This window comes from Eriocheir sinensis, chromosome 53, assembly GCF_024679095.1.
Source record: "Eriocheir sinensis breed Jianghai 21 chromosome 53, ASM2467909v1, whole genome shotgun sequence".
In the NCBI taxonomy this organism is placed as follows: Eukaryota; Metazoa; Arthropoda; class Malacostraca; order Decapoda; family Varunidae; genus Eriocheir; species Eriocheir sinensis.
The window spans coordinates 8,780,716-8,807,959 of NC_066561.1; the positions used below are offsets into that span (position 1 = coordinate 8,780,716).

Consider the following 27,244-nt stretch of genomic DNA (forward strand, 5'->3'; position numbering starts at 1 on the left):
GTATAAAAGAAATACAGTTGATATAATAATGAAAACTACTACTACCAACTAAGACAGAACCATAGACCTTAAGAGAAATACAAGAAGCTAATCGATTTATCATTGGTTACTCATTTCCAACACGCATATATTAATTACAGCTAATAAAATAAAAAATAAAAACTATCTCTACCAACTAAGACAGAACCACAGGCCTCAAATAAACAAGAAACTAATGGATTTATCACGAATCATTGATTTTCAACACTCATAAGAGGATACCAATAAATGAACTATTATATATACACAAAGAAATACCTGTTATGAAGTTTAGTGGATTAATGAGGAGGAAAAAGTTGTCTTATCATATGTAAACTTAGAAATTGTTACGAGTCCAGCTTCCTTACCCTCCCTGGCTGTCACATCTTGTCCCTACCTTGTCCTACCTAACCACGAGAACAAAAAAATATACGAGAGAAAAATATGTGAAAGAAAACGAGAAAAAAATACGAATACACAAAGAAAAGCCCACAAGAGGCAAGTTACTACGAAAAAAGAAATAGCGTTCGATAGTTTTTAAGGTCATGATGATGCGCTCTTTCCCTATCTCCCTATTGTGACTGTATCTTGTCTTATGTAACTCGGAGGGAGAGAGGGAGGGGGAGAGAGAGTGGGGGGAGGAGAGGGGTAGACACAGACATACAGAAGGGGTATACACGGAAAACACAGACAGAAGAAAAATAAAAAAGACAGACAATTAGACAGTCAGGTACACAGACAGACGTAATGAAAAGCAGGTAAGACAGACAGACACACATAGAGACGGACTATATAAAGAAACAAAGACAGACAGACGGACATACAGAAGGGGAATAAACGGAAAACGACAGACGAAAAAGCAAATGTTAGACAGATAGACAGACACACATACACCCGTACAGAGAAACACAGACATACACAGACAGACACACACAGAGACGTACTACCATAAAGAAATACAGACAGACAGACATATAGAAAGAAAAATATTTATAGACATCACATACATAGACAGAGAAACAGCAAAAAGAGACAGACAGATAAAGAAACAGACAGACAGACACACAGCCAACCAGAAAGAAAGACAAACAGCAAAGAAACAGACATACAGAAACATACATACATACACACAGACAGAGGGAGATAACCTAAACAAACGGGGCACTATCAGGAAAGAGGAGGAGGAGGAGGAGGAGGAGGAGGAGGAGGAGGCGAGCAGTACAACGTTAGGTAAGACTGATTCAGAAGGCGGCCAGGTGAGGTGATCAGCGTGACTCACTAACAGGTATATATGTCTCTCAGGTGAGCTGCTTCCTGATTACCTGACCTTTGACAATGTGGCAGGTAGCTAAGAAGGAAGAGGAGGGCGGTAAGGAGGAAGAGAGGAGGAGGAGGAAGAGGAAAAGAAGAGCAAGAATAGATAGAAGTCAGTTAGCTAAAGGAGGAGGAGAAGGAGGAAGAGAGGAGGAGGAAGAGGAGAAGAAGAACAAGAATATACAGAAGAAAGAACGCTAAGGAGGAAGAGAAAAGGAGGAGGACAACGAAAAAGAAGACAGGTAGTTAAGAAGGACAGTTGGGAGAAGAAAAAGGAGGAGGATAAAGAGGAAGAAGAGAAAAAAAAAGTAGCTCTCTCTTATAATACGACACAAAATACACCTTCTAAAAGTACCAAGTGTGTTTTTTCAATTAATTTTCCTTCCGATCAGTGAAAAATTAAGAAAATACACCAAAATCAAGAATAACTAGATCTGCTTCCTTCTTCCTATTAATTAGTATTCAAATATCTCACCTTTCACATTATTATTTCATCTATATTTCCACTTTCAGTCCTTAGAGAAAGTTGTTCAGGTCAATATAACCACATAATATAGATTCATTTACCTTCACCAACGCCAAAGCCTTTCACACATGCATTCTACTAATAAACAACGCCATATACTTTCTAACTAATTCAAACCAGGTAATGATGATGGTGGTGGTGGGTGGGGGATGATGGTGGTAGTGGTGGTGGTGGTAGTGTCTGTGGTAGGGGTGGTCGTGGTACTTTCTCTAGGCCCTCACTGTCAATTCCTGTCTAGCTGTCTGGGCGCAGTGCGGTACTTTCTACTATGACAGCGCGGTAAACTGACCAGCGACAGAGTGAGTGACCAGCGGACCTCTCACTTTCTCCGTCCACCTTTCGTAAGTTCTTGGTTTTGGTGCGAGCAATGTCTTCACTTTCGTTCCGGCTCTAGATTCGCTTCCTTGTTTTCTTTTCCCTTATTTCTCTGCCTCGAAATACTCGGTTCAGTTCAGTTGTCGGTCGGGAGTTTTGTCTTTGTAACGGCACTCCCTGATGTAGCTCTTCACTGTCTGGGTCTGTTATTTTTCCTCTTTTTCTTTCGTTTCTCTTTGTTGTTTTTAGGGAGGCTTGGTCTTGGCCTTGGGTAGACGAAGCAAGGGCAGTTATCATCTTCGTTTCTACGCTAGACTCACTTCCATTGTTTTGTTCATTATTTCCTAAGTTCAAAATACTCCTCTCTTTTAATTATCCTTCTGAAGGGGGCTCGATTCCCTTATTTTTTTAGTGTGTGTGGGGGCGGGGGGGGGGGATTAATTGCTTCAAAATACACCTCTGTAGTGTTGTAAGTAGCTGCTTTGGAGAATGCGGTAAGTATTCACTCTGGGCTGTTCTACTGACTTACTAACCTTGCTACTACTACTACTACTACTACTACTACTACTACTACTACTTTTAACCACATATCTATTTCTGCCACGACACAAGGGGTTTGGACGTTGAAATATATATGAATGGAATGAGTAAGTAGGTAACGTTTGATATCAGCCTAAAGTTGACATTTGTAAGTACTTCTGTTTACTTTTACTTTTCAAACCATACAGCAAATAAATACTTAGTTATGATACTTGTCTCGGGGAAAGTAACAGTGTGCCTTGGATAATACTTGCTTTCAAACTTTCATCTTTTATCTTCATCATCATCATCATTATCATTAGTAAATTCATATCCACTTAACACGAAGCCTTGACCAAATAAGGAACAGTGAAGGTTACACTTCCTCCTTTCATCTTCCTCATCTTCAGTTTCACTTTTCTTTGCTTTTCCTTTCACTCGGAACTGGATTTTAATATTCTCGTCCCCCCGATGTTCTGCCTCGACCCAAACAAGCTTTCTTTTATTTTACGTAAGCCGAATATGAATGAATTGTGTAAGACTTTCCTTGGTTCTATGAATAAGGAAATACACGAAGCGAACGGGTGAATGACTGAACGGAAGATAAAAATGAAGAAAAGAATGAAAGGAAAGAAAAAAGACATGATTAAGAGAAAGGAAGGACGGAAGAAAAGGAGGACAATAATGAATGAGTGAGGAGAGGCGGACAGAAGAAAAGAGGATGAAAGGAAAGGAAGAAAAAAAAGGAAAGGATGGAGAAAGGAGATTTTTTTATTGTTTGCTTCTTCTTAACTATGCCCTTGAACTTTTTTTTTAATAGTTAAGGAAGCAGCTCAAGGGCAAAATATAACATAACAATGAGAAAAAAGGCCCGCTAATCACAGCCTCCTCCTCCTCCTCCTACAAAAAAAAAAAAATAAATAAATAAATAAATAAATAAATAAATAAAAAAAAAAAAAAAAAATCTTGTACTCACCGAAGTATAAGGAAATACACGAAACGAACGGGTGAATGAGTGAATGAATGAGTGACCAAAAGATAAGAATAAAGAAAATAATGAAAGGAAAGAGAGAAAAAAATAACAGATGACAGAGAAAAGAAAGGAAGGAAGGGAGGGAGAAAGGAAGGGCAAAAGGAATGAGTGAGGAGAGACGGAAAAAAATACATATAAATAATTCCTGTACTCACCGAAGTAGGCGAGTGCTCCTTCTGCCTGCTCCGGACTCAGGGCCTCCGCCTCCTCCTCCTTCAGGGCGGGGAAGGGCACGCTCCAGTCTGCGTTGTCGTAGCCTGAAAGGACGGGAAAGGAGAGGTGAGGTTAGGTTAGGTTACGTTAGGTTTGGTTAGGTTAGGTTAGGTTAGGTTAGGTTTGGCTAGGTTCGGTTAAGTTTGGTTAGGTTAGGTTAGGTTAAGTTTGGTTAGATTAGGTTAGGTTAGGTTAGGTTAGGTTAGGTTAGGTTTGGTTTGGTTTGGTTAGGTTAGATTTGGCTAGGTTCGGTTAAGTTTGGTTAGATTAGGTTAGGTTAGGTTAGGTTAGGTTTGGTTAGGTTAGGTTAGGTTAGGTTAGGTTAGGTTAGGTTAGGTTAGGTTAGGTTAGGTTAGGTTAGGTTAGGTTAGGTTAGGTTAGGTTAGGTTAGGTTTGGTTTGGTTTGGTTTGGTTTGGTTTGGTTTGGTTTGGTTTGGTTTGGTTTGGTTTGGTTTGGTTTGGTTAGGTTAGGTTAGGTTTGGTTGAGTCACCGGAGAAATCAAAACTTCAAATTAGTGTTTCTTTCTTTTTTTGTAAACTGTTTCTTTGTATTTCTTTCATTTATTCTTTTTCTTATTTTTTCTTTTCTTTTTCTTTTTTCTCTTCCTTTCATTCATTCATTTTCTATTTTTCTTTCTTTCTCTCATTCTGATTTTGTCTTTCTTTCTTTCATCCATTCTGTCTTTTTTTCTTCTTTTCCTTTCTTCTTTTTTCTTTCTTTTCTTTCTCTCTATTTCTCTCTGTTAAGGTGATTTGCATTAGTTATATATATATATATATATATATATATATATATATATAGAGAGCGAGAGAGAGAGAGAGAGAGAGAGCGAGAGAGAGAGAGAGAGAGAGAGAGAGAGAGAGAGAGAGAGAGAGAGAGAGAGAGAGAGAGAGAGAGAGAGAGAGAGAGAGAGAGAGAGAGAGAGAGAGAGAGAGAGAGAGAGAGAGAGAGAGAGAGAGAGAGAGAGAGAGAGAGAGAGAGAGAGAGAGAGAGAGAAATATTATGACCTATTCTTAAATTTTTTTTCTTAACTCTTGGCATTTCATTGTTAGTTAGAAATGAAATCTGGTGAAAATTCCTTTTTTAGAAACACACACACACACACACACACACACACACACACACACACACACACACACACACACACACACACACACATAGTAATCCGCGTTTATCTTATCATAAAATCACGTCCACTTCAATAGTTAATTTTTACCACACGCTTTCTTTAATAAAATATAATAAAAATACCAAAAATATGACAAATAATAAAAAAAATATCAATGAATAAAAGAATAAAAATAAGTTAGCAATAAAATAAACACACAAAGAAATTAGACAGATAAATAGACAGGTAGATAGATAGAAAGATAGAAGAATTAAGAGAGAAACAAAAGGGAAAGGACTGAGAGAGGAAAGAAGAAAAAGAAGGAAGGAAAAGAGGAAAGGAAAAAATGAAGGATAGATAAATAGATAGATAGATAGCAAGATAGAAGACTTAAGAGAAATCAAAGAAGGGGAAGGAAGGAAAAAGTAAAGAAGGAAGGAAAAGAGGAAAGGAAAAAATGAAGGATATATAAATAGATAGATAGATAGAAAGATAGACGACTTAAGAGAAAAAAAAGGAAGGAAAAGGACGGAAAAAGTAAAGAAGAAAGGGAAAAGATAGACAAAATAAAACAAATAAATAAACACCTTCTAACTCTCCTTACCTGAATCCTGAGACATAATTAACGGTACAGGTGAGGGCAGGTGTAACGAGTTGGTTAATTAGAGATCCCAGGCCCTCACCACCTGCCCATCACACTCCGGCCAGGTGAGGCTTTGCGCTAGTGACACCTGCGCTCTTAATCAACGCACAGGTAGACAGGTGAGACTTTAAAGCACTCCAGGTAAGGTTCAAAACACAGGTGAGTAAGTAAACACGCGTATTAATTTTCTCAACAGGTAAGGTTTGGCTTTGCACAGGTGTTATAGTTCTTAATAATCACAGGTGGGTTGAAGGTTCAGTTAGTGGTGATTCTTGGTTGACAGGTAAGCTCTAGTGGGTTCGGTTAATGGTTCTAGATTACAGGTGGTTACTTGGTTCAATTAGATATGGTTCTGAATTGATAGGTAAGTTCTAGTGGGTTCTGTTAACAGGTAGTCTTTAGGTTCAGTTAGGAATGGCTTTCACTGCGCAGGTAAGCTCTACAAGGCTGTCTTAATGGTTCTTGATTACAGGTAGTCACTCAGTTCAATTAGCGATGGTTATGAATGCACAGGTAAAGTCTAGAGGTATGTGTTCGTAGCTCTCAATTACAGGTAGTCACTAGGTTCAGGTGGGCAGGTAAGCTCTACAAGGCTGTCTTAATGGGTCTTGATTACGGGTAGCCACTAGTTCAATTAGCGATGGTTATGAATGCACAGGTAAAGTCTAGATGTGTGTTTTCGTAGCTCTCATTTACAGGTAGTCACTAGGTTCAGTTGGACAGGTAAGCTCCAGATGTGTTCACGGTTCTTTATTTAAATGAAGTCACTTAGTTTTGACACACGTATTTAAACTTCGCTTCAGGTAAATTGGACTGGATTCAGGTGGTCAGTTCCGTGCAGATTTCTAGCATCTGGTTCTATCTAATGCACTTCAAGTCACAACAACACATTGGTTTCAGTTTTCTCCAGAGATGTCAGGTAGTTTTAGAGAGTAACTTTTGGATGTACACGTGTTATCAGATGTTTTCAGATATACCATTATCGCCAGAAGTACACGTAATCATTCCCGTGGTCTAAGGTGAGGAAGCACAGGTGTTGTTCAGAGCACCAGACCCAAGGTGTGTCAGGGGTTCCAGAAGTCAGGTAATTCACAGGTAGACTTCAGGTAGACACATACACATAGCTACTAGAAGTTATTGTGCCTATGTAGTGGTTTGGCTGATTTGAGCGAATTCGTAGAGGCAAGAGAATGCACAGGTGTCTTAAGATCACTTCAGGTAGACAGGTGACACAGATGCAAAAGGTTAATACGCACCAATGTACAGGTAAGAAAGGTGTGTTTGGCACGTGGCAGATTTGAGCGAATTTCCAGAGGTAAGAGAATGCAGAGGTGTCCTTAATCCACTTGAGGAAGATATGCGACACGGGCACGGAAGGTTAATGAGCACCCACGTACAGGTAAGACAGGTGTGTTTGGCGTTTGGCTTGTTTGAGCGGATGTCACAGCCCGGGTAGGGAGATGGAAGAGCCAGAGAGTTGGTTGCTTTGAACGTCCGGATCACGAAGAACAGAGAATCACAGGGAGTAGAGTGAGGCCGATAAAAAGATGTTCCCCAGATCACAGATGAGATTTAAGTGGTTTTCAAGGTACGATTCAGTCTTAAGGTCCACATAGGTTGCAGTGGCTATAGTTGTCTTGAACGTCCGGATCACGAAGAGCAGAGAATCACAGGGAGTAGAGTGAGGCCGATGAAAAGATGTTCCCCAGATCACAGATGGGATTTAGGTACAGTTTTCAAGGTACGATTCAGTCTTAAGGTCCACATAGGTTGCAGTTGCTATAGTTGTCTTGAAGGTCCAAATAACGAGGAATAAAAAATGACGAAGAATAGAGTGAGACCAATACAAAGTTGTCTCACGGATCACAGGAAGATTTAAGTGGTTTCCAAGGTACGATTCACAGTCTCAAGGTAAATGATTCCAGTCCACATATGTTCCAGTAGTTATAGAGTTGTCTTGAAGGTCCGAATCACGAAGAACGAGTGAAGATCAAAGAAAATCCCAGAAAATAGTTGTTCCACAGACACAGATGAGATTTAAGTGGTTTTCAAGGTACGATTCACAGTCTCAAGGTAACTAATTTCAGTCCACATAAGTTACAGTAGTTCTTGAGTTGTCTTGAAGGTCCGAATCAAGAACGACAGAGTGAAGATCAAAGAAAATCCCAGAAAATTGGCGTTCCACAGACACAGATGAGATTTAAGTGATTTTCAAGGTACGATTCACAGTTTTAAGGTAAATGATTTCAACCTAAAGAAATTGCAGTGTTTTTAAAGTCAGTTGAAGACGAATAGAGAAAACCAAGATCGTTCCAGAGGTCACAGGTCGTTCAGGTTCCAAGCAATGCACAGGTTAACCTTTAAAACCTCAAACGATTCGCAGTCTCAGGTAAACCAAATCCGTGTACACAGGTTCCAGTGTTTTTTTTATTATTATTTTTTTTTACAACAAAGGTTAAAAAGTTAAAAGGTCGCTTAAAGAACAGAGAAAAACACGGCACTTCCACTGGTTACAAATCATTCAGGTTCCAAGTACAAAGGTCACAGAGGTTCAGTTCACAGTCTCACAGTCACAATCACAGTTTACAGAGGTGACAGTCGTTATAGAGTCACTTGGCACTGGTTGGCAAGCACCTGAGTCACCCCGCTGGCACAGGTGAGGGGCCCGGACAGGTAGACGGGACGCCCCAGCCACAGGTGAGCCATCGTGGGGCACCTTTGGAAATCTGCGGACATACACCTGTTTCGGGGGACACCTGAGGGGGGGGGGGGGGTGAAAACGCGTGAGGAAGGGAGATTAAGGGCGGGAGGAGAGAAAAAAGGACTGGCTAGCGTTTTTTTTTTTTTTGTTGTTGCTTGTTATTTTTTTCTACTTAATTCTTTTTTTTCTTTTTCTTGTTTGGGAGCGATTGGCTGGCGGTTTTTTTTTCTTGTCAATATTTTTTCCTTATTTTTTTTTTCTATGAATTAAGGAGCGATTGGCTGAAGGTTTTTTTCTTCTCAATATTTTTTCTTAATTTATTTATATTTTTCTATTAAGGAGCGATTGGCTGGCGTTTTCTTTTCTCAATATTTTTTTTCCTTATCTATTTTTATTTTTCTATTAAGGAGCGATTGGCTGGCGTTTTTAAGTATGTGAATAATCGGTTATTTTTCCTTCTAAGTTTTTTTTTTTTTTAAGCGTTTCAGAAGAAGTTGCGCGCAAGTTTTTTTTTATCGTGTCTCAGTTATTAGCATTTTAATCTTTTTTTCCTCTAAGTTCTTTTTCCTTTTTTGGTTCCACTTAAATTTTTCATTGTTTCAGATTTCAGTACACGCGTATGTCAACAATTCTTCACACCGAGTTCTTTTCCTATACTTTTTTGTAAGCGTTTTAGAAAAGGATCCACGTAAGTTTCTGATTGTGTTTCAAAATTCACATGTTTTCGGTAATAGTTATTTTTTTCTTATTTTTCTGTCTCATGTCTCACACCACCACAAAATTCATAAAATATAATAAAACCAGATCTCAATTTCCACATGTTTTCGGCAATATAGTTTTTCTTTCTTATTTTCTATGTCTCATGTTTCACACCACCACAAAATTCATATAATATAATAAAAGAATCTGATCTCAATTTCCATGTTTTCGGTAGTACAATTTTTCTTTCTTATGTTCTCTGTTTCATTTTCACACCACCACAAAATTCATATAATATAATAAAAGAATCTGATCTCAATTTCCATATGTTTGCGGCAATATAGTTTTTCTTTCTTATCTTCTTTGTCTCATGTTCACACCACCACAAAATTCATAAAATATAATAATTAAACCTGATCTCAATTTCCATGTTTTCGGTAGTACAATTTTTCTTTCTTATTTTCTCTGTCTCATGTTTCACACCATCACAAAATTCATAAAATATAATAACTGAACCTGATCTCCTAATTCATAACCCAAAATGAAGACGAAATTGCAGCGATATCACCTTATCACGAATTTTCTCACATTTATTTCGTTATTTTTTTATGAAATATAATACTAAAAAAAAATATTCATGTCAGCTTATTCTTTTAATTTAGTACTTTCTTCTTCTATTATTATTATTATTATTATTATTATTATTATTATTATTATTATCATCATCATACTAATATTCTCTTAATTCAATGCCTTATTTTCATTTTTTCTTGCTGCTTAATATTCTTACTTTGTTATGTTTTTATTACTTTATTTTGCCATATTTTTTGTATTATATTTATGTTTAAAACTCAATTACTTTATTCTCCAGTTCACTTCAATCTCATAACCTAATATTTAAGATGACCGCCACACCGATACCGCCTCCTTGTCGTGCAATTTCTCACTAAAAACAAAAACAAAACAGTAAATTCACGCTCTAATTAACTTTATATTTAATTTCCGACCGCGAAATCAGTTTTAGAAGACAAATTACATTCATTTTTTCATTAGTGTTTTTATTTCTTTTCATCTTCCCACACGGTGTTGACAATGAGCTTGAATGAAAATACCTTAGATTTATTTTTTTCTTATTTTTTCTTCTTCTTTAGCTTCTTTGTGGAAAATATATATATAAAAAAGTCTTCGAAGTCTTAATGTCTTTTTGTAATCTTTTTTTTCCTTTTTCTCTTTCTTTTTTTATCCTTTTCTGTTTTTTTATTTTCTTTCATCTTTCTTTTCCTTTCCTTTTTCTTTCTTTTTTCTCTTTTTATCTTTTGTTTAATTTTCTTTCATCTTTCTTTCTTCATTCATTTTTCTCTTGTTCTTTTCATTCTTTTTCCTTCCCCCTCCCCCCCCTTTTTTTTTTGCCTCCGGGCGCTCAAACCCTAAACTCAAACAGATTCCGCATGACCACACACACACACACACACACACACACACACACACACACACGCTCAACGCACGCACTGACACGGAGCTTAATCCTTTATATACACTCCTGCGGGGGGTTCAATGCCAAGAATAAAATGTAACGGAGGATCCAACTCTCTAAAAACAACAAACAAACAAACAAACACTATTATATATATCATCATGTATTTACGTTTTTCCTTTTTTTCTTTAATTTCTTACTTTTTTATTCTTCCTTTATTTCATTATTTCTGATTTTCTTCCTTCTTGAACTTTTCCTACTTTCATTCTTTCTTTCTCTCTTTCGTTTTATTATTTTTTTCGTGTATCCGTTTTTTCTCCTTTCTTCCTTCCTTTTTTTTCTTTTCCTCGTTAATTTCTTTGTTACTCTCATTCATTCATTTTCTCCTTTATACTTTCCCGTCTTTCCATTTGTTCCTCTTTTATGCTTTCCTTGTTTCTTTCCTTCAATCTTTCTTTCTATTTTGCAATCTTTCCCGTCCTTTCTTCTTGCCATCCATCCTTTCTTTTTACTTTCATTCATTAATTCATTTATTCATTCTATCGATTTTCCTGTCCTTCTGTTAATTTCCTTCCTGCCTTCCTTCTTTTCTTTCCTCACTATTTCCATCCATAATTCACTTCTCTACATCTCCCTTTCGTTCTACCTTTTATGCTAAGACGATATTGCAGATGATTTAATTCTCTGTTTAGTAATTACAAAAAAGGTCCACATAGCTTCGACAAACAATAAATATATGAAATCAAACTCAATTTAAACCCTGACATCGGATACAATCGTCTATTAATACCCCCAAATGGGATTAGACACCATATCATTAAAACAAAAATAGACTCCAGACTCCAAGACCCTCTATAAATACAGCGCCATGGGATTCAAGAGTCTATATATATCGTGAGAGAGGATTCAGTCGCCTATAAATGTCTCGAGTCTGTTTACGAATCTGATCGAGGGTTTCCTGGTCGCCAAAGAGGATTAGATTCTGTACCTCGTCCTTGTGGGTCATTTCTTGCATAGGAGGAGGGGGAGGTGGAGGAAGAGTAGGAGGAGGAAGAGGAGGAAGAGAAAGCAAGGAAGAAAGAGGAAAGGAGGGAAAAGGATTGAAAAAGGAAGACAAAGAGAAGCAGAGGAAATGAGAGATAAGGATTGAAAAATAAGGAAAGGAATAGAAGGAGGAGGAGAAAACAAGGAAGAAAGGGACAGAGGAAAGGAGGAAAGAAAAGAATTGATAAAAGAGAGGAAGAAAAAGGCGAAACAGAGAGAGAGAGAGAGAGAGAGAGAGAGAGAGAGAGAGAGAGAGAGAGAGAGAGAGAGAGAGAGAGAATATAAGTTAAGTGAGAGATGAAGAAAAGAAGAGTAAGGAAGAGGAGGAAAACAAGAAGAAACAAGGAGAGGAAGAAAAGAAAGAGGAAACAAAGAAGAAAAAGAGAAAAAAAGAACAAGAAATGAGGAAAGAGTGGAGGAGGAGGAAACTAAAAAAAAGGAGGAAAAAAACAAAAAAATAGACAAACAAGAAAAGATGCAAGAGGGAGGGAGAGGAAATTAGGAAAAGAGGAGGAAATGAGAGAAGCAAGGAAAGGAGGCGAGGAGGAATGGAGGAAAAAAGTAAGGAGCGAGTAAACGAGAGACATAAAGAAAGGAAAGGAGGGAAGGAGGGATGGAGGAACAAATTACGGAGGCGATTTGTGAAGAAGGGAAAAGAGGAAAAGAAGGAAGGAGGAGGAGAAGGAAAGAGGGATAAAACAGGAAGAAGAAAGAGAGAAAGAATACGATATAGATTAAAGAAGGAAGGAAGACAGGAAGGGAGGAAGGAAGGAAGGAAGAACAGAAGAGAGTAAGGAAGAAAGGAGAACAAGAAGGAAGGAAGGAAGGAAGGAAGGAAAGGAAGGAAGGAAGGAAGAAAGAAAGAATGGAAATAGATTACAGAAGGAAGGAAGACAGGAAGGGAGAAAGGAAGGAAGGAAGAAAGGAAAACAAGATGGAAGGAAGGAAGGAAGAAAGGAAGGGAAGAAGGAAGGAAGGAAGGAAGGAAGGAAAGGAACGAAGGAAGGAAGGAAGAAAGAAAGGAAAAGAAGGAAAGGAAGGAAGGAAGGAAAAAAGAAAAGAATAAGACAAATGCTGGAAAAAAGAAAAAGAAAAAAAATGTCTTGACACGAAAAAACAACAACAACAACGAAGAGGAATGAAAGAAAAAAGAAGAAAAAGATAGATAGACAGATAAGCAGACAGATAGATAGATAGATAGATAAAGAGAGAGAGAGAGAGAGAGAGAGAGAGAGAGAGAGAGAGAGAGAGAGAGAGAGAGAGAGAGAGAGAGAGAGAGAGAGAGAGAGAGAGAGAGAGGGGTCAAGGGGGGACAGAACAATCACGGCTAGACAGGTATGCGCAGGTAGGAAGCAGGTAACGAGGGTCAGAGGTCAATCCAATAAGCCATTTCTGAGGTCAAGGTCACCCGCTCCCATAATCCCTCGCCATTACTGGAGGGAAAACGGCCGAGGGAAAAGAACAAGGAAAAGAAGGTCATGAAAAGGGAAGAAGAGGGAGAGGAAGAGAAAGGAAGAAAATAGGAGAAAACAAGAAAAACGAGAAAAGGGAAAAGGGAAAAAAATGTAGAAATAACGTAGAAGGAAAGACAGAGGAAGGAAAAGAAGAAGAGGTCATGAAAAGGGAAAGAAGAGGGAGAGGAAGAGAACGGAAGAAAAGAAGAAAATAGGAAATAATAAGAATAACGAGAAAGGGAAGAAGAAAAAATGTAAAAATAGAAGGAAAAAAAAGGAAGGAAAAATATGAGAAAAGGAAGAAGAATCAGAAAAAGGAGGTAACAAGGAGAGAGAGAGAGAGAGAGAGAGAGAGAGAGAGAGAGAGAGAGAGAGAGAGAGAGAGAGAGAGAGAGAGAACCAAGTGCAGGTTTTCCCACACACTCATTTCCGAAGAAGAATCGAAGGAGAGAAAGAAAGAAATAAGAAAAACAAGCAGAAGAAAAAGAAAGGGAAAAGAAGAAAAAAAGAAAAGAAAGAAGAAAGGTGGAAGGATCGTATCGGGAAAAAAAAAAAAAAAAAAAAGAGGATAAAGAAATGAAGAAAAGTGGAAATAGATGAATGGAAGAAAAAAAGAAAACAAGACAATTCAGGAAAAGGATGAAAATGGAAATGAAGGACACGAAAGAAAGGAAGAAAGGAGAAGGAAGATAAGAGAAAACAGAAAGAATAGAAGAAAGGAGAAGCAAGATAAAAGATAAGAGAAAGCAAAAGAAAGGAAGAAAGGAGAAGCAAGATAAAAGATAAGAGAAAGCAAAAGAAAGGAAGAAAGGAGAAGCAAGATAAGAGATAAGAGAAAGCAAGAGAAAAGAGAAAAGAAAGCATAGAAGGAGAGAGAACAAAGAAAGGAAGGATAGAATAGGAGGAATGAAGATGGGAGAAGCGAATAGGGAATTGGGAAACAAAAAAAGACGAGGGAATAAAAGAAAAAAAAAGAGAAAGAAGGAAATAGATCCATAATAAAAGTAAGTAAAGAAAATAGGAAAACAAAAAACGTTCCCTGCATTAATTAACACAAAGGGAACTTCATTAAATTCTCTCTTAATTAAAAAAAAAGATAAGAAAAAAAAATTAAAACGCCTCTTCCTCCTTCCTCTTCCGCATTCACCTCTTCCTCTTCCTCTTCTTAAACCTCTTCTTCGTTAATCTCTCCTCCTCCTCCTCTTCTTTTGTCCTCAAGGAAAAGAAAATATATAACAAGCTAAACGACTCCCCTCCTTCCTTTTCCTCTTTTCTTTTTTCTATCTTCAACTCTTTTCCTCCTTCTTTTCCTTCTTTTGTTCTCTAGGAAAAGAAAATATATAACAAACTAAACTACTCTCCTTCTTCCTCTTAATCCTTCTCTTTTTTCTATTTCCAAGTCTTCTCCTCCTCCTTCTATTCCTTCTTTTGTCCTCAAGGAAAAGAAAATACATAACAAACTAAACTACTCTCCTTCTTCCTTTTCCTCCTTCTTCTTTTCCTTCTTTTGTCCTCAAGGAAAAGAAAATATATAACAAACTAAACGACTCTCCTTCTTCCTCTTCCTCTTTCCCTTTTTCTATCTTCAACTCTTCTCCTCCTTCTCCTTCTCTTCCTTCCTTTGTTCTCTAGATTACTTTGGCCTCCGAGTTCGCCCTTTTGTTTACCTTTTTGTTTCGCCTCCTCGCCGCTAGGGGTCGAGGGGGAGGGTGGCGCCAGCTACCGACCCGATGACTAACTATTTAATATACTCGCTTTTCCCATTACCGTCACGCTGAGAGAGAGAGAGAGAGAGAGAGAGAGAGAGAGAGAGAGGGGTGGGGTGGGGGGGTTAGAGTTAGCTTTCAATCTCTCTTTATCGACCTCGTTCACGTATTACATAAAGAAAACAAATAAAGAGAGAGAGGGAGAGAAAAAAAGTCCTACGTCACATGTCCGATCACGTGAGAGAGAGAGAGAGAGAGAGAGAGAGAGAGAGAGAGAGAGAGAGAGAGAGATGATGATGTAGAGAGAGAAAGTGGTATAAGGTAGGTGGTGATGATGATGATGGTGATGATGGTAGTGGTGATGGTGATGGTGATGGTCATATGGAAGAGGAAACACCACAACCACCACCACCACCACCACCACCACCATCATCACCATCACCACCACCACCATCATCACCACCACCATCATCACCATCACCACCAAGCTGTCATCACCATCACTCTTAACACCACCATCATCACCACCATTTTTCTCACTATCATCACCATCATCAGCACCATTCACTGACACACACACACACACACACACACACACACAGGAGGAGGAGGAGGAGAAAGAGACGTTCATTTCCCCTTTAGTGGAAATGTAAGGACCTTTGGAGGAAAATAATTGGGTATACTCTATTTTCCTCCTCTTTTTTTCCTCCTTTCTCTTTTCCTCTTTTTTTTTCCTCCGTTCTTTCTCTTCCCCTTGTTTTCCTCCACTCCCTTTTCTCCTTCATTCATTTCCCCTCTTTTTTCCTACTCTATTTTTCCTTTTCCTTTTTTCCTCCTCTTGTTTTCCTCACCCCCTCTTTCTTCTTCATTTATCTCCCCTCTTTTCTTTCTTCTTTTCCTCCTTTATTTTTTCTCTTTTTTTCCTGCTTTCTTTCCCCTCCTCTTGTTTTCCTCCACTCCCTTCTCCTTCATTCATTTCCCCTCTTCTTTTTCCTCTTTTTTTTTCTCCGTTCTTTCCCCTCCTCTTGTTTTCCTCCACTCCCTTTCTCCCTCATTTATCTCCCCTCTTTTTCTTCCTCTTCTTTTTCCTCCTCTTGTTTTCCTCACTCCCTTTCTCTTTCACTCATTTCCCCTCTTTTTTCTTCCTCTTCTTTTTCCTCCCCTTGTTTTTCCTCTCTCCCTTTTCCTCCACTCACCTCCCCCTCTTCTTTTTTCCCTCTCTCCCTCCCTCCCTTCACACATAACAAAATTACCTTCGTTTACATGTATATTTTTTCCTGTTTTTTCACTTCTGTTTTCCTTTATTTTTTCTATTCATCATTCATTCAATATTTCCCTATTTTCACTTTTCCCTTTGTTTATTTGTCTTATTCTCTCGTTTTCTTTTGTTCTTTTTCGTTTAATCATTATCATTTTATTCGTTTTTATAATTTATCTTCAATTCACGTATTTTTTTCTTCCTATTCTTGTTTATTCTTCATTCGTTACTTTATCATATTTTTCCTTTTTCACATGTTTTCAATTTCACTGTTTTTTTTCTTCTGATTCTGTTTTGTTTTTATCTTTTATTATCTTTCTATCCACGTTTGTTATCTATTAATATTCGCTTCCTTTTCGTTTCTCAGTTTTATCGCCCTTTCCATTTCTACTTCCTTCATCAATATTCTTCCCATTCTCTTTTCTCTTTCATCTTACGTAACTCCTTCAATAATTCACGTTTTTCCTCTCCCTATCGTTCGCACTCTTCTCTATCACTTCTATCCCTTCCATTTCAACTTTCTATCCTCTTCTCCCTTTTTACATCACAAGGTTCTATATCTTAATTTTTTTTCTTTTTCCTCTCCAGTAATTCAAATATGTACTTTTTTTTCTATCTTATTTCGCTTTCCTTGTTTTACCACTTCTATCCTTTCCATTTCAACCAATCCATTTCCTTTCTATCCTCTTTTCCTTTTCGCTTCACTCAATCTCTTTATGTATTTCCTTATCCTTCCATTTCAGCACGCTATTCATCTTCCATCTCTTCCATAACATCGCTTCATCCGGCGTTGTCACACTCCACGGCCAGCCAATCCACTCTTCACGCAAATACGACCACCACGCGTAGCCTCAACACCACACCAGAGCACCCTTAAGCACACGTAACATAGGGCCTATTGGTAAGACCTGTCGGGAGGGGATCTGGAGGAGGCAGAATCGAGCGTCAGGCTTCAAGCAAGACTTTCAGACCACTGGTGAGGCACATGTAGTCTTGACGCGGCCTGGGTGTTGCCTTTCCCCAGCTGGTACGGGCGTTAGGTCGAGGTTCCAGCTGTCTGTACACGCTTACGCCGCCTCTATGATCAAGGCAGAGTGAGCTCGGGTGCGGATGGTTGAGATTCCCGTGTTTTTGAGGCGTGGTATGAGGGAGTTGTCGCCCTTATGGTATGGGATCAATAAACCTAAGTTGCATCATAGAGAGGGTTGGTACGCCTGCCCTGCCCTCTCGCGGCCGGCCCTGGAGTTAGTGAATCAATATGGCAACTGATTCTAAGGCTGCCGATTAGACTGGTGTTGATTGGTGTTGATGGTGGTGTTGGTGGTGGTGTTGATGGTGTGTGTGTGAGGTGTTGGGGTATACCTGTGTGTGTGTGTGTGTGTGTGTGTGTGTGTGTGTTTCCAGAAAGGACTCTCCGCTTCCTCCCACCCAAAACGTGACCTCCTCCTCCTCCTCTTCCTCCTTCTCTTCCTCCTCCTCCTCCTCCTTCATAACCATACCTCTTCACATCCTCCCTCCCCTTTAATTCCTCCCATTTCTGTACCCATATTCCCCCCCCTCCCCCCCCCTCCCTTTTGCCTCCTCCTCCTCCTCCTCCTCCTCTCCCTCCTCCTCCTGCTGCTGACTTCGTTTAACCTGAGACGCAATGAATGAGTTTTCCCTCCTCCTCCTCCTCCTCCTCCTCCTCCTCTTCTTCTTCTTCCTGGATTCTGGCGTCTCCTTCTTCCTGGTTCTTAAATCTTGGGAAAACTTTGGACCCATGCCTTTTTTTTCATTACTCTTCTTTCTTCTTATCCTCTTCCTCCTCTTCTTCTTCCTTCTCTTCTCTTTCCCTTGCCAAGCTCATCATAATAATTCCAGATATTCAAGCTTTTCTTCTTTTTCATCTTTTCATCTTCCTCCTCTTCCTTGTTCTTGTTCTTCTTCTTCTTCCTTTTCTTCTTCTTCTTCCTCCTCCTCCTCCTCCTCTCGCTCTCATTACTTCTGTGTTTTCCCTTTCCTTGTCTTCCTACGTTGCATATCCCTCCTCCTCCTCCTCCTCCTCCTCCTCCTCCTCCTCTGCAGAACGCTCTGAGAGAAAATAAAAGACACAAAGACGCATTTCCTGACGCAGGTGGTGAAGGAAACGAGGAGGAAGAGGAGGAGGAGGAGGAAGAGGAGGAGGAGGAGAAAAGAGGAGGGTGAGAAATAATGAAGATAAAAGAATGGAAACCTACCAGTGAGAAAAAAAGAGGAAGACAAAAAGAGAGGAGGAGGAGGAAGAGGAGGAGGAGGAGGAGGAGGAGGAGGAGGAGGCATGGAAGTTAGATAAAGGTAAAAGTCTTCTCAAGTAATGGTCAGTTCGATACCCGAGGAAGAAGAAGAAGAAGAAGAAGAAGAAGAAGAGCAAGAACAAGAAGAAAACGAAGAAGAACAAGAAGAAGAAGAAGAAGAAGAAGAGCAAGAACAAGAAGAAAAACAAGAAGAACAAGAAGAAGAACAAGAACAAGAAGAAAAAGAAGAAGAACAAGAACAAGACGAAAAAGAAGAACAACAACAACAACAACAACAACCAACAAAAATGATAACAACAACAAGAAAAAGAAGAAGAAAATAGGAGCCAAGACAATAAAGACAAATGGAATAAAAACAAGAATAAGAATAAAGGAAACAGAAAATTAAAAAGAAAATGGAAAGAAATTATAAAGACAGAGAAATAGACAAAAAAAAAGAAGAACCAAGGAAGAAAGAAAGGAGAATGAAGAAACAAAGGAATGGAAGAGAGGTCAAGAGAGAGAGAGAGAGAGAGAGAGAGAGAGAGAGAGAGAGAGAGAAGGGGGAACTGAGACGGTAAAGATACTATTTCCTCCTCCTCCTCCTCCTCCTCCTCCTCCTCAGAATGCAAACAAGTGACTCCTTTAGCTTCCCCTAAGTTTGTTTACACTACACATATCCTCCTCCTCCTCCTCCTCTTCCTCCTCCCCCAATGGCATGATTTGAATTGACGGATTGAATCACTGAACGCAGGCAGCCCAGCAGAGCCTCTTGGCTGCCTGCTAGTCCATGTTTCCATGTTTCCATGTTTCCTCCAAGAACAACAACAACAACAACAACACCACCAGCACCATTACCACCCTAACGAATTTATGGTTGCGTGTATGGTAATGCAGGAGGAGGAGGAAACATGGATAGAGGAGGAGGAAGAAGAAAAAGGGAAGGCAGTGAAAACATGAAAAAAAAATGCATAAACAAGAAAAACGGAGGAAAGAGAAAAAAAATGAGGAAACAGAGGAGGAGGAGGAGGAGGAAGAAGAGGAAAAGGAAGTGGAGGAAGAAGAATGGAGGAAAGTTCTTCATGGGAGCAAGAGCATTACCATAGTGGGTCGTATGCTAATAGAAACAACAACAACAACAACAACAACGAGAGTAACAATGGCAATGACCTAATTATTCGTGACGCTGCGGGTTGTACAGGTGAGACGCAGGTACGCAGGTGAACAGGTGAGGTAGACAGGTGAGCAGGTAAGGCAGACAGGTGAGGTAGACAGGTGAGCAGGTAAGGCAGACAGGTGAGGTAGACAGGTGAGCAGGTAAGGCAGACAGGTGAGGTAGACAGGTGAGCAGGTAAGGCAGACAGGTGAGGTAGACAGGTGAGCAGGTAGGGCAGACAGGTGAGGTAGACAGGTGAGCAGGTAAGGCAGACAGGTGAGGTAGACAGGTGAGCAGGTAAGGCAGACAGGTGAGGTAGACAGGTAAGGTATAGTCTGTTTATGTTTATCTTTTTCCTTTTTCTTTATCCTTGTTTTTTTTATGAGTTGTTTATGTTAAGTGTATTGTTGTCCTGGTCTTGTTTTTGTTTGTTTGTCTGTTTGTTTGTTTGTTTATTTGTTGTTGTTGTTATTGTTGTTGTTGTATTGTCTGTATGAGTTTATTTTTCTTTCTCTGCTTAATTACTCATCTATTTGTCTTTCATTTCATTTCTTGTCTTTATTTGTTTGCCTGTTTGTTTGTTTGTTTATTTGTTGTTGTTGTTGTTATTATTGTTGTTGTATTGTTTGTATGAGTTTATTTTTCTTTCTCTGCTTCATTATTCATTTATTTGTCTTTTTTTTATTATTAAGTTCTGTATGTCGTATGTTGTTGTTGTTGTTGTTGTTGTTTACAGTACTTCCATTTTTCTTCCGTATTAAATATCCTTCTCCTCCTCCCTTCCCTTTTTTTCTTCACACCTTATTAATTAACTTTTCTTTGGTCTCTGCTTTTGATTTCTCTCAATTTTCAATCTTCTTGTTGTTATTGTTCATTTAAATTCTTCTTTCTATTTGTCTATCTCTCCTCTTCTTCCCTTTACACACCTTAAAACTCTGCTTGGCCTCTTCTTCTGATTTCTCTCAATTTTCAATCTTCTTGTTCTTCTTGTTATTGTTCATTTAAATTCTTCTTTCTGTTTCTCTATCTCTCCTCTTCTCTCCTTTACATCCCTAAATTTAACTCTGCTTGGCCTCTTCTTCTGATTTCTCTCAATTTTCAATCTTCTTGTTCTTCTTGTTATTGTTCATTTAAATTCTTCTTTCTGTTTCTCTATCTCTCCTTTTCTCTCCTTTACACCCCTTAAAACTCTGCTTGGCCTCTGCTTTCGTTTATCTTTTTATTTTCAATCATCTTGGCAGCTGTTGTCTCTGCCTGTCTGTTATTTATGGAACACCGGCTCTCCCTCCTTTCTCTTTCCTCCTCCTCCCATCTTCATCTCTCTCTCTCTCTCTTCCTTTCCTTCGTTTTCTTTTTCCATCGTTCCTTCTCTCCTTGTCTTCTCTCCCTCTCTCTGTTCCTTCCACTTCTCTCATTTCCTGCTTCTTTTCCATCACTTACATACTCTCTCTCTCTCTCTCTCTCTTCTTTATCTCCTAACGTTATCTACTTATATAACATCATTTGTCTCCCTATTTCCTTTAATTTTCTATCTCTCACATTTTTATTTATTTATCTATCTATCTATCTATCTGTCTGTCTATCTATCTTGTCGACCTCTCACTTTCCTCCCTGGCTCCATCTCTATCCCTCCCTCTCTCCCTTCATTCCTGTCCCCTCCCTCCCCGCCTGTCTCTCTTTCTCTGCAATCTTCTTCCTCATTTCAATCTATTTTTAGCCCTCGTTTTTTTTATTTCTTATTCTTGAGTCATGTTGTCCCTCCGAGTCACTGTTATTGTTTTTTTTTTTCCGTCTGGCGTTTTCGTGGGCTATTTATATAACTTGCTGACCTTTCCCCATTCTTCGTCTGTTATTTCGTTAGTTTTCATTACGGTTCCTTTTCTGGTTTCTCAAGTTGTGTGGGTATGTACTTATTGGTCTGTTTTCATTTCTCTTCAACCTTACCTCCTTCTCTCCACTTCCTCCCCTCCTTCGTTTCTCCCCTTAACCTCCTTCTACCTCCGTCCGTTACCTCGCTATTCCTTACTATAACTTTTTACCAGTATCTGTATTTATTAGTCTTTTCTCTCGTTTTTTTTCAATCTTAGCCTCTTTTCTCCTTCTCCATTTCTCCCTCTAAACCCCTTTCTCTTCTCTGTTTCCTCCCCTTAAAAGTTGTATATTAAAACGTGCAGACGTCAGCCTCAACAAGAGATACTTCCTTATCTCTTCTTACTTCTCTTTAACCTTAGACTTTAACATTAATCTACGACTTTTATTCTATCTCTATTCGTCTGTTTCTATTTATGTTATTCAGTCTTGAAATCTAATAATGTAGAGGGCGGAGTAATATAACGGATATAATATGGTTACTAACTGCTAATGACCTCTCTAGATAAACCTTAGCCTGTGATTTTTTTAATTTTTTTATCTTATTCTTTGATTACTATTCACGTTGGTCTATTCTAAAACCTAATAACGTAGTGAACTGGGCGATAAAATGACCTGTCTCACACCTCTCTAAATCAAACTTAGCCTGTGATTTTTATTTTCTCTATTCTTAGGCTTCTCTTTACATTAATCAACTCTAAAATCAACAACATAGCGAAAGCGGCAATAAAATGACCTCCACTAACCTAACCTAACCTCCAACCATCTTCAACCCACATGACTAAGACAAGAAGGCACGGGGTGATGGGTAGTGGGCAGGCAGGCAAGTCGGAGGAGGGGTAGATAGAAGTGGTACCTGGCTGAGCGATTACATTGGCACACCGCCTCGCCACAGGTGCCAAGGGAGTTAGTGAGGCACCTTGTTGTCTCGTGAAGTGTTGTGCATGGGAGGGATCATGATGCAAGGCTACAGTGCCAGACGACAGTGCCAGGGGACAGTGCAAGAAGAGACAAGTATGAAGGTCAAATTAATGCAGAAATACAGGCTTTTGAGCGCCGTTCGTTTTATTCATCGGAAAATTCGGTGGTTAGATAGTTAGTTAGACAGAGCTAGAAAGAGTTTGTTAGTTAGAGATATTTAGACAGCTAGTTATGCTTAGTTAGAAATAGATAGAGAATGAGATAGTTAGACAGTTAGCATTAGATAGAGTTAGTTAGTTAGTCAGACAGATATTTAGACAGCTAGTTATATTTAGTTAGAAATAGATAGAAAATTAGAAAGTTAGTTAGACAGTTAGAGTTAGATAGAGTTATTTAGTTAGTCAGACAGTGATATTTAGACAGCTAGTTATGCTTATTAAGAAATAGATAGAATTAGAAAGTTAGTTAGATAGTTAAATGGTTAAATACAAGATAATTCGGCAGTTAGATAGTTAGTTAGACAGAGTTAGATAGGGTTTGTTAGTTAGAGATGTTTAGACAGCTAGTTATGCTTAGTTAGAAATAGATAGATTTAGAAAGTTAGTTAGATAGTTAAATGGTTAAAGTCAGGATAATTCGGTAGTTAGAGAGTTAGTTAGACAGAGTTAGGTAGAGTTTGTTAGTTAGAGATATTTAGACAGCTAGTTATCCTTAGTTAGAAATAGATAGATTTAAAAAGTTAGTTAGATGGTTAGTCAGGAAAATTAGGTAGTTAGATAGCTAGTTAGACAGAGTTAGATAGTTAGTTAGTTAGTCAGAGAGATATTTAGATAGCTAGTTATAGTTAATCAGATAGAGATATTTAGACAAGTAGTTATGCTTAGTTAGAAATAGAGAATTAGAAAGTTAGTTAGATAGTTAGTTACAGTTAGTCAGATAGATATTTAGACAGTTAGTTATATTTAGTTAGAAACAGATAAGTTAGAAAGTTAGTTAGTTAAATAGTTAAAGAGTCACGCAGGAAATCATATCCCAATCTTTACTTTCAAAATTTTTCATCCAGAGCACAACAGTTATCGATCAATCATTAACACACTTATCACAAGCATTATCGAGATTGTTATCCAGAACACAATCACTGATCTACGAGGAAAGAAACGGAATATAGGATAAATAGATAGAAAGATATATAGATTTAAAAAGACAGACTGAGGTAAATGGATCGATAGAACGAGATACAAATAAAGAAAAAAACAGATATAACCATAGGTAGATAAATATATACCCAAGATTTCGTTCTTTTCTAATCTATTCGTTAAATTGTGTGTTTTTCCAACGTTTATTTTTTTTTTTACATTCCTGTGCTTATAAACAATAAATAAAAAAATAAAAAAATAAAAAAAAAACTTGGACCACTAATAAACCGCTATTCGTTATCTTGTGTGTTTTTCCAACATTTTTTTTTTTTCATTCCTGTGCTTATAATCAAAAAATAAATAAAAAAATAAAAAAACAGAAAACTTGGACCACTAATAAACCGCTATTCGTTATCTTGTGTGTTTTTCCAACGTTTTTTTTTTCTTTCATTCCTGTGCTTAAACAAAAAATAAATAAAAATAAAAAACAAAACTTGGACCACTAATAAACCACTACATTGATTTCTATACATATACATTTTTCCTTTCTCCTCTTTCAAGCCTTTCCCTCTCCCTTTCACTCTCATTATTTTTCTTTTCCATCAACATCCATTTTTTTCTCTCTTTCTTTCCTTCGCGTCTCCAGGTAAAGGTAATTGGAGCAGGGTATACAGGTGTGTCTTGAGGGGCAGGTGGAGGAGGGGGGCAGGAGGGCTGGAGGGCGGTGGGTCTATACTCGAGGAGGGCTTCAAAGGGCAAGGCATTATGTAACAGCAGGCAGCTTCTTGCAACCTTCCCCTCTTGCAACTCTACTCCGTCTCCTTCCTTTGTCCTCTGTCTGATTTTTCTTCTTTCAAACATTATTTTTTCGTCTTGCAAGTCTTTTTCTTTATTCTGTCTTATCTTCTCTCTTCCTTTCTTGTTTCTTTGTCCTCTTTATCTTTTTTCCAGTTTTATTTCTCTCCTCTCTCAGACAAATTTCAACTCTCTTTCTTTTCCTTTTATGTTCCGTTCTTCGTTTCCAGGCAACTCCTAACTCTCCCTCTCGCCATTTCTTCCCTTTCTTTCTTTTACCGTCATTTCTCCTCCTCCAAGCAACTTTAAACTCTTTCCCTTTTTCTTATTTTTCTCGTGTCTTGCTTTCATTTTTATTTCTCCTTTTCTTTGCATCTCCCAATATTTTTCTTTCCTTAGTCTCCTTCCTTTGTTCTTTGTTGTCTTTCTGCTCTCCTTTCTCCTTTTCCAACCCTTTTTCTCAACTTTATGTCATTTCTTTCCTCCATTGCTATTTCTCATTTTCAAGGCAACTCACATCCTTCTCCTTTTTCAACTTTCCTCCATCTCCTTCCTTTGTTCTCTGTTTCTTTCATGTGTATTTCTTATTTCTTCTCTTCGTCAAATTTTCAACTTTTTCTCTCTCATTCCAGTATTTTTTTTCCTTTTTGCTATTTCTCCTTTTCCAGGCAACTCCCAACCTTCTCCCTCCTTCCTCCGTCTCCCCTCTTCCATTTTTCTCAATTATTTTCTCCTCTTCTAACTTATTTATTTCTTACTCTTCTCTTGTTCCTCAATTTCACGTTCCTTTCTTCTTTTCTCCAAGCAATTTCCAACCTTCTCCCTCCCTCCTCCTCCGTCTCTTTCTTCCCTTCTCCTCTGTCTTTCTCTCCCTGTCATTTTTCTTCTTCATCAACGTCTAACCTTCTTTCTCCTTCTTGTCATTTATTTATTTCTTCCAGTGTTTTTTTTTCTTTTCCAGGTAAATCCCAATGTTTTCCTTCCCTCCTCAGTCTTCTTCCTTTGTCCTCTGTGTCATTCTTCCTCTGTTATTTTTCCTCCTCCAACTAATTTTCTTTCTTCCTATTGTCTTCTCTTGTTTTCTACTTTAATGTTGCTTTCTTCTCCTCCAGGCTTTTTCTCATCTTCTATTCACTCTCATTTCTTATTTTCCATCAACTTCAAACGTTTCCCTTCTTCCTTTTATCCTGTCTTAATTTCATGTTTATTTCTCCTTTTCCAGACAACTTCTAGCTTTCTTTCTCTTTCCTGTAATCTCTTTCTTCCTTTCATCGTCAGTTTTTCTCTTAAACAAAACTTTCAATTCAGTCTCACTTTTCTCTCTGTCGTGTGTTTTCCTTCCACTTTAATTTATCTTTTTCCAGGCACCTCGTAACCCTCTTTCTCCTTCCTGTTTTCTCTTTCTTCCTTCCATTGCTATTTCTCTTTTTCAACCTCTTCATCTTAGTCTCTCTCCTCCACTTGTCTTCTGCATCTTCGTTAGTCATTTCAGTTCCTTTTCTTCAATTGTTATCTTATCTTTCTTCCTTCAAATCTTCCACTTTAATTTATCTTTTTCCAGGCACCTCATAATCCTCTTTCTCCTTCCTGTTTTCTCTTTCTTCCTTCCATTGCTATTTCTCTTTTTCAACCTCTTCATCTTATTCTCTCTCCTCCACTTGTCTTCTGCATCTTCGTTAGTCATTTCAGTTCCTTTTCTTCAATTGTTATCTTATCTTCCTCCCTTCAAGTCTTCCACGCCTCAGTTTTCCTATCTTTTCTTCGTTATCTCGGGTTTCCTCTCTTCCCTTTCACACTTGCAAACACGGCGTAGGAAAAATAAACCTTATAAATGTCTAAGTGTGCCTTGCAATAATAAACGCACGTGCCACTAGAGAAAACGGGTCTTATAGGGTAAACATCTATAAACCTCGGACCTTTCTCTCGCCCTTAGTACACGAAATTTTGTAATAAGATCAACGTAGCCAGATGACAATAGGATAGAGGTGAAAACTGGTCCCATTGTCAGAAGGAACACTAACTACTACTACTACTACTGCTACTACTGCTACTACTACTGCAACTACCAGTGTCTTACCTGAGAACTCGGTGATGGTGTCCGCCCGTAACTTGTAGCAGGGAATTTGCTCTTGAACCAAACTGATCAGCTCGACCTCTGCAACATTGTCTCCCGTACACACATCTGCAAGGGTAGGATAGGGGTAGTCTCTCTCTCTCTCTCTCTCTCACTCTCTCTCTCTCTCTCTCTCTCTCTCTCTCTCTCTCAACACCTTAGTGGCCTAGTTAGGGAGAGATAAGAAGAAAATGAGGATATGAAAGAGAAAGATGATGACGGGAGTTAATAGGAGAGGAGGGAGGTTCAGGAGAAAAAAGATAAAAAGAGAAGAAACAGAGAAGGAAGAAAAAGGAGAAAGAAAATGAAGATGAAGGCGAAGAAAAAGAAGAGAATGAACAAGAAAACAAAAGGAAAACGAAACAGAAGAAGAAGAATCAGAGGAGAAAGAAGAAGGAAAAGAAGACGATGATGATGAAAAAAAGAAAAAAGAAGAAAATAACTGGAACAAGAACACGAAGGACGAGAAAACAAGAAAACAAAGAGAACTTGAACAAGGAAAAATACGTACTAAAACAGGAAGAACAAGGACAAGAACAACAATACCAAAAACAAACAAAAAAACATAATATAAAAAAAGAACGAAAACAAGGAAAAGAATAAGCTAAAGGAGAAGAGATACAGCTTGAACGATAAATTAGGCTTAAGATATAATAGGATTCAACCCCCTATTCTGAAAATCTGCCAAACGTTTATTGACCTCCCTTCCCCTGCCTACTCCTTCGCCCTTCACTTCCCCTTCACGACAGCAATGACAAAAAGGTCTTGACAGTAACGCTAATATAGAAGAAGAGAAAAACGGAGAAAAGCTACTTGGCATTAAAACAAAACAGAGGAGGAAGAATAAAAGGAAGAGAAGGAAGGAGATGAAAGTGAAAAGGAAGATGAAGAAAAGAAAAAGGAAGTAGAAGAAGGAACGAAGAATGTTGAGAGATGCGAAGAAAGGGAGAAATATAACGCAAAGAAAATATAGCAA

At 38.4% G+C, this 27,244-nt stretch overlaps 1 protein-coding gene and 1 long non-coding RNA gene across 2 annotated transcripts in view; both read right to left on the reverse strand.

The window, feature by feature from the left end:
* Positions 1-27,244, reverse strand: part of LOC126983325 (uncharacterized) — an 85,217-nt gene that overhangs the window by 46,246 nt on the left and 11,727 nt on the right. The window contains exons 3-4 of the mRNA XM_050836024.1: positions 26,233-26,337; positions 3,881-3,982 (exon numbers count right to left, since the gene is read on the reverse strand). Of these exons, the coding sequence (XP_050691981.1) occupies positions 3,881-3,982; positions 26,233-26,337 (207 nt within the window). The remainder of the gene's footprint in view (positions 1-3,880; positions 3,983-26,232; positions 26,338-27,244) is intronic.
* On the reverse strand, positions 6,078-17,495 carry LOC126983327 (uncharacterized). The gene is made up of 2 exons (XR_007735794.1): positions 16,935-17,495; positions 6,078-8,446 (listed from the first exon to the last, which is right to left on the reverse strand). It is a non-coding gene; the product is annotated as an uncharacterized LOC126983327 (long non-coding RNA).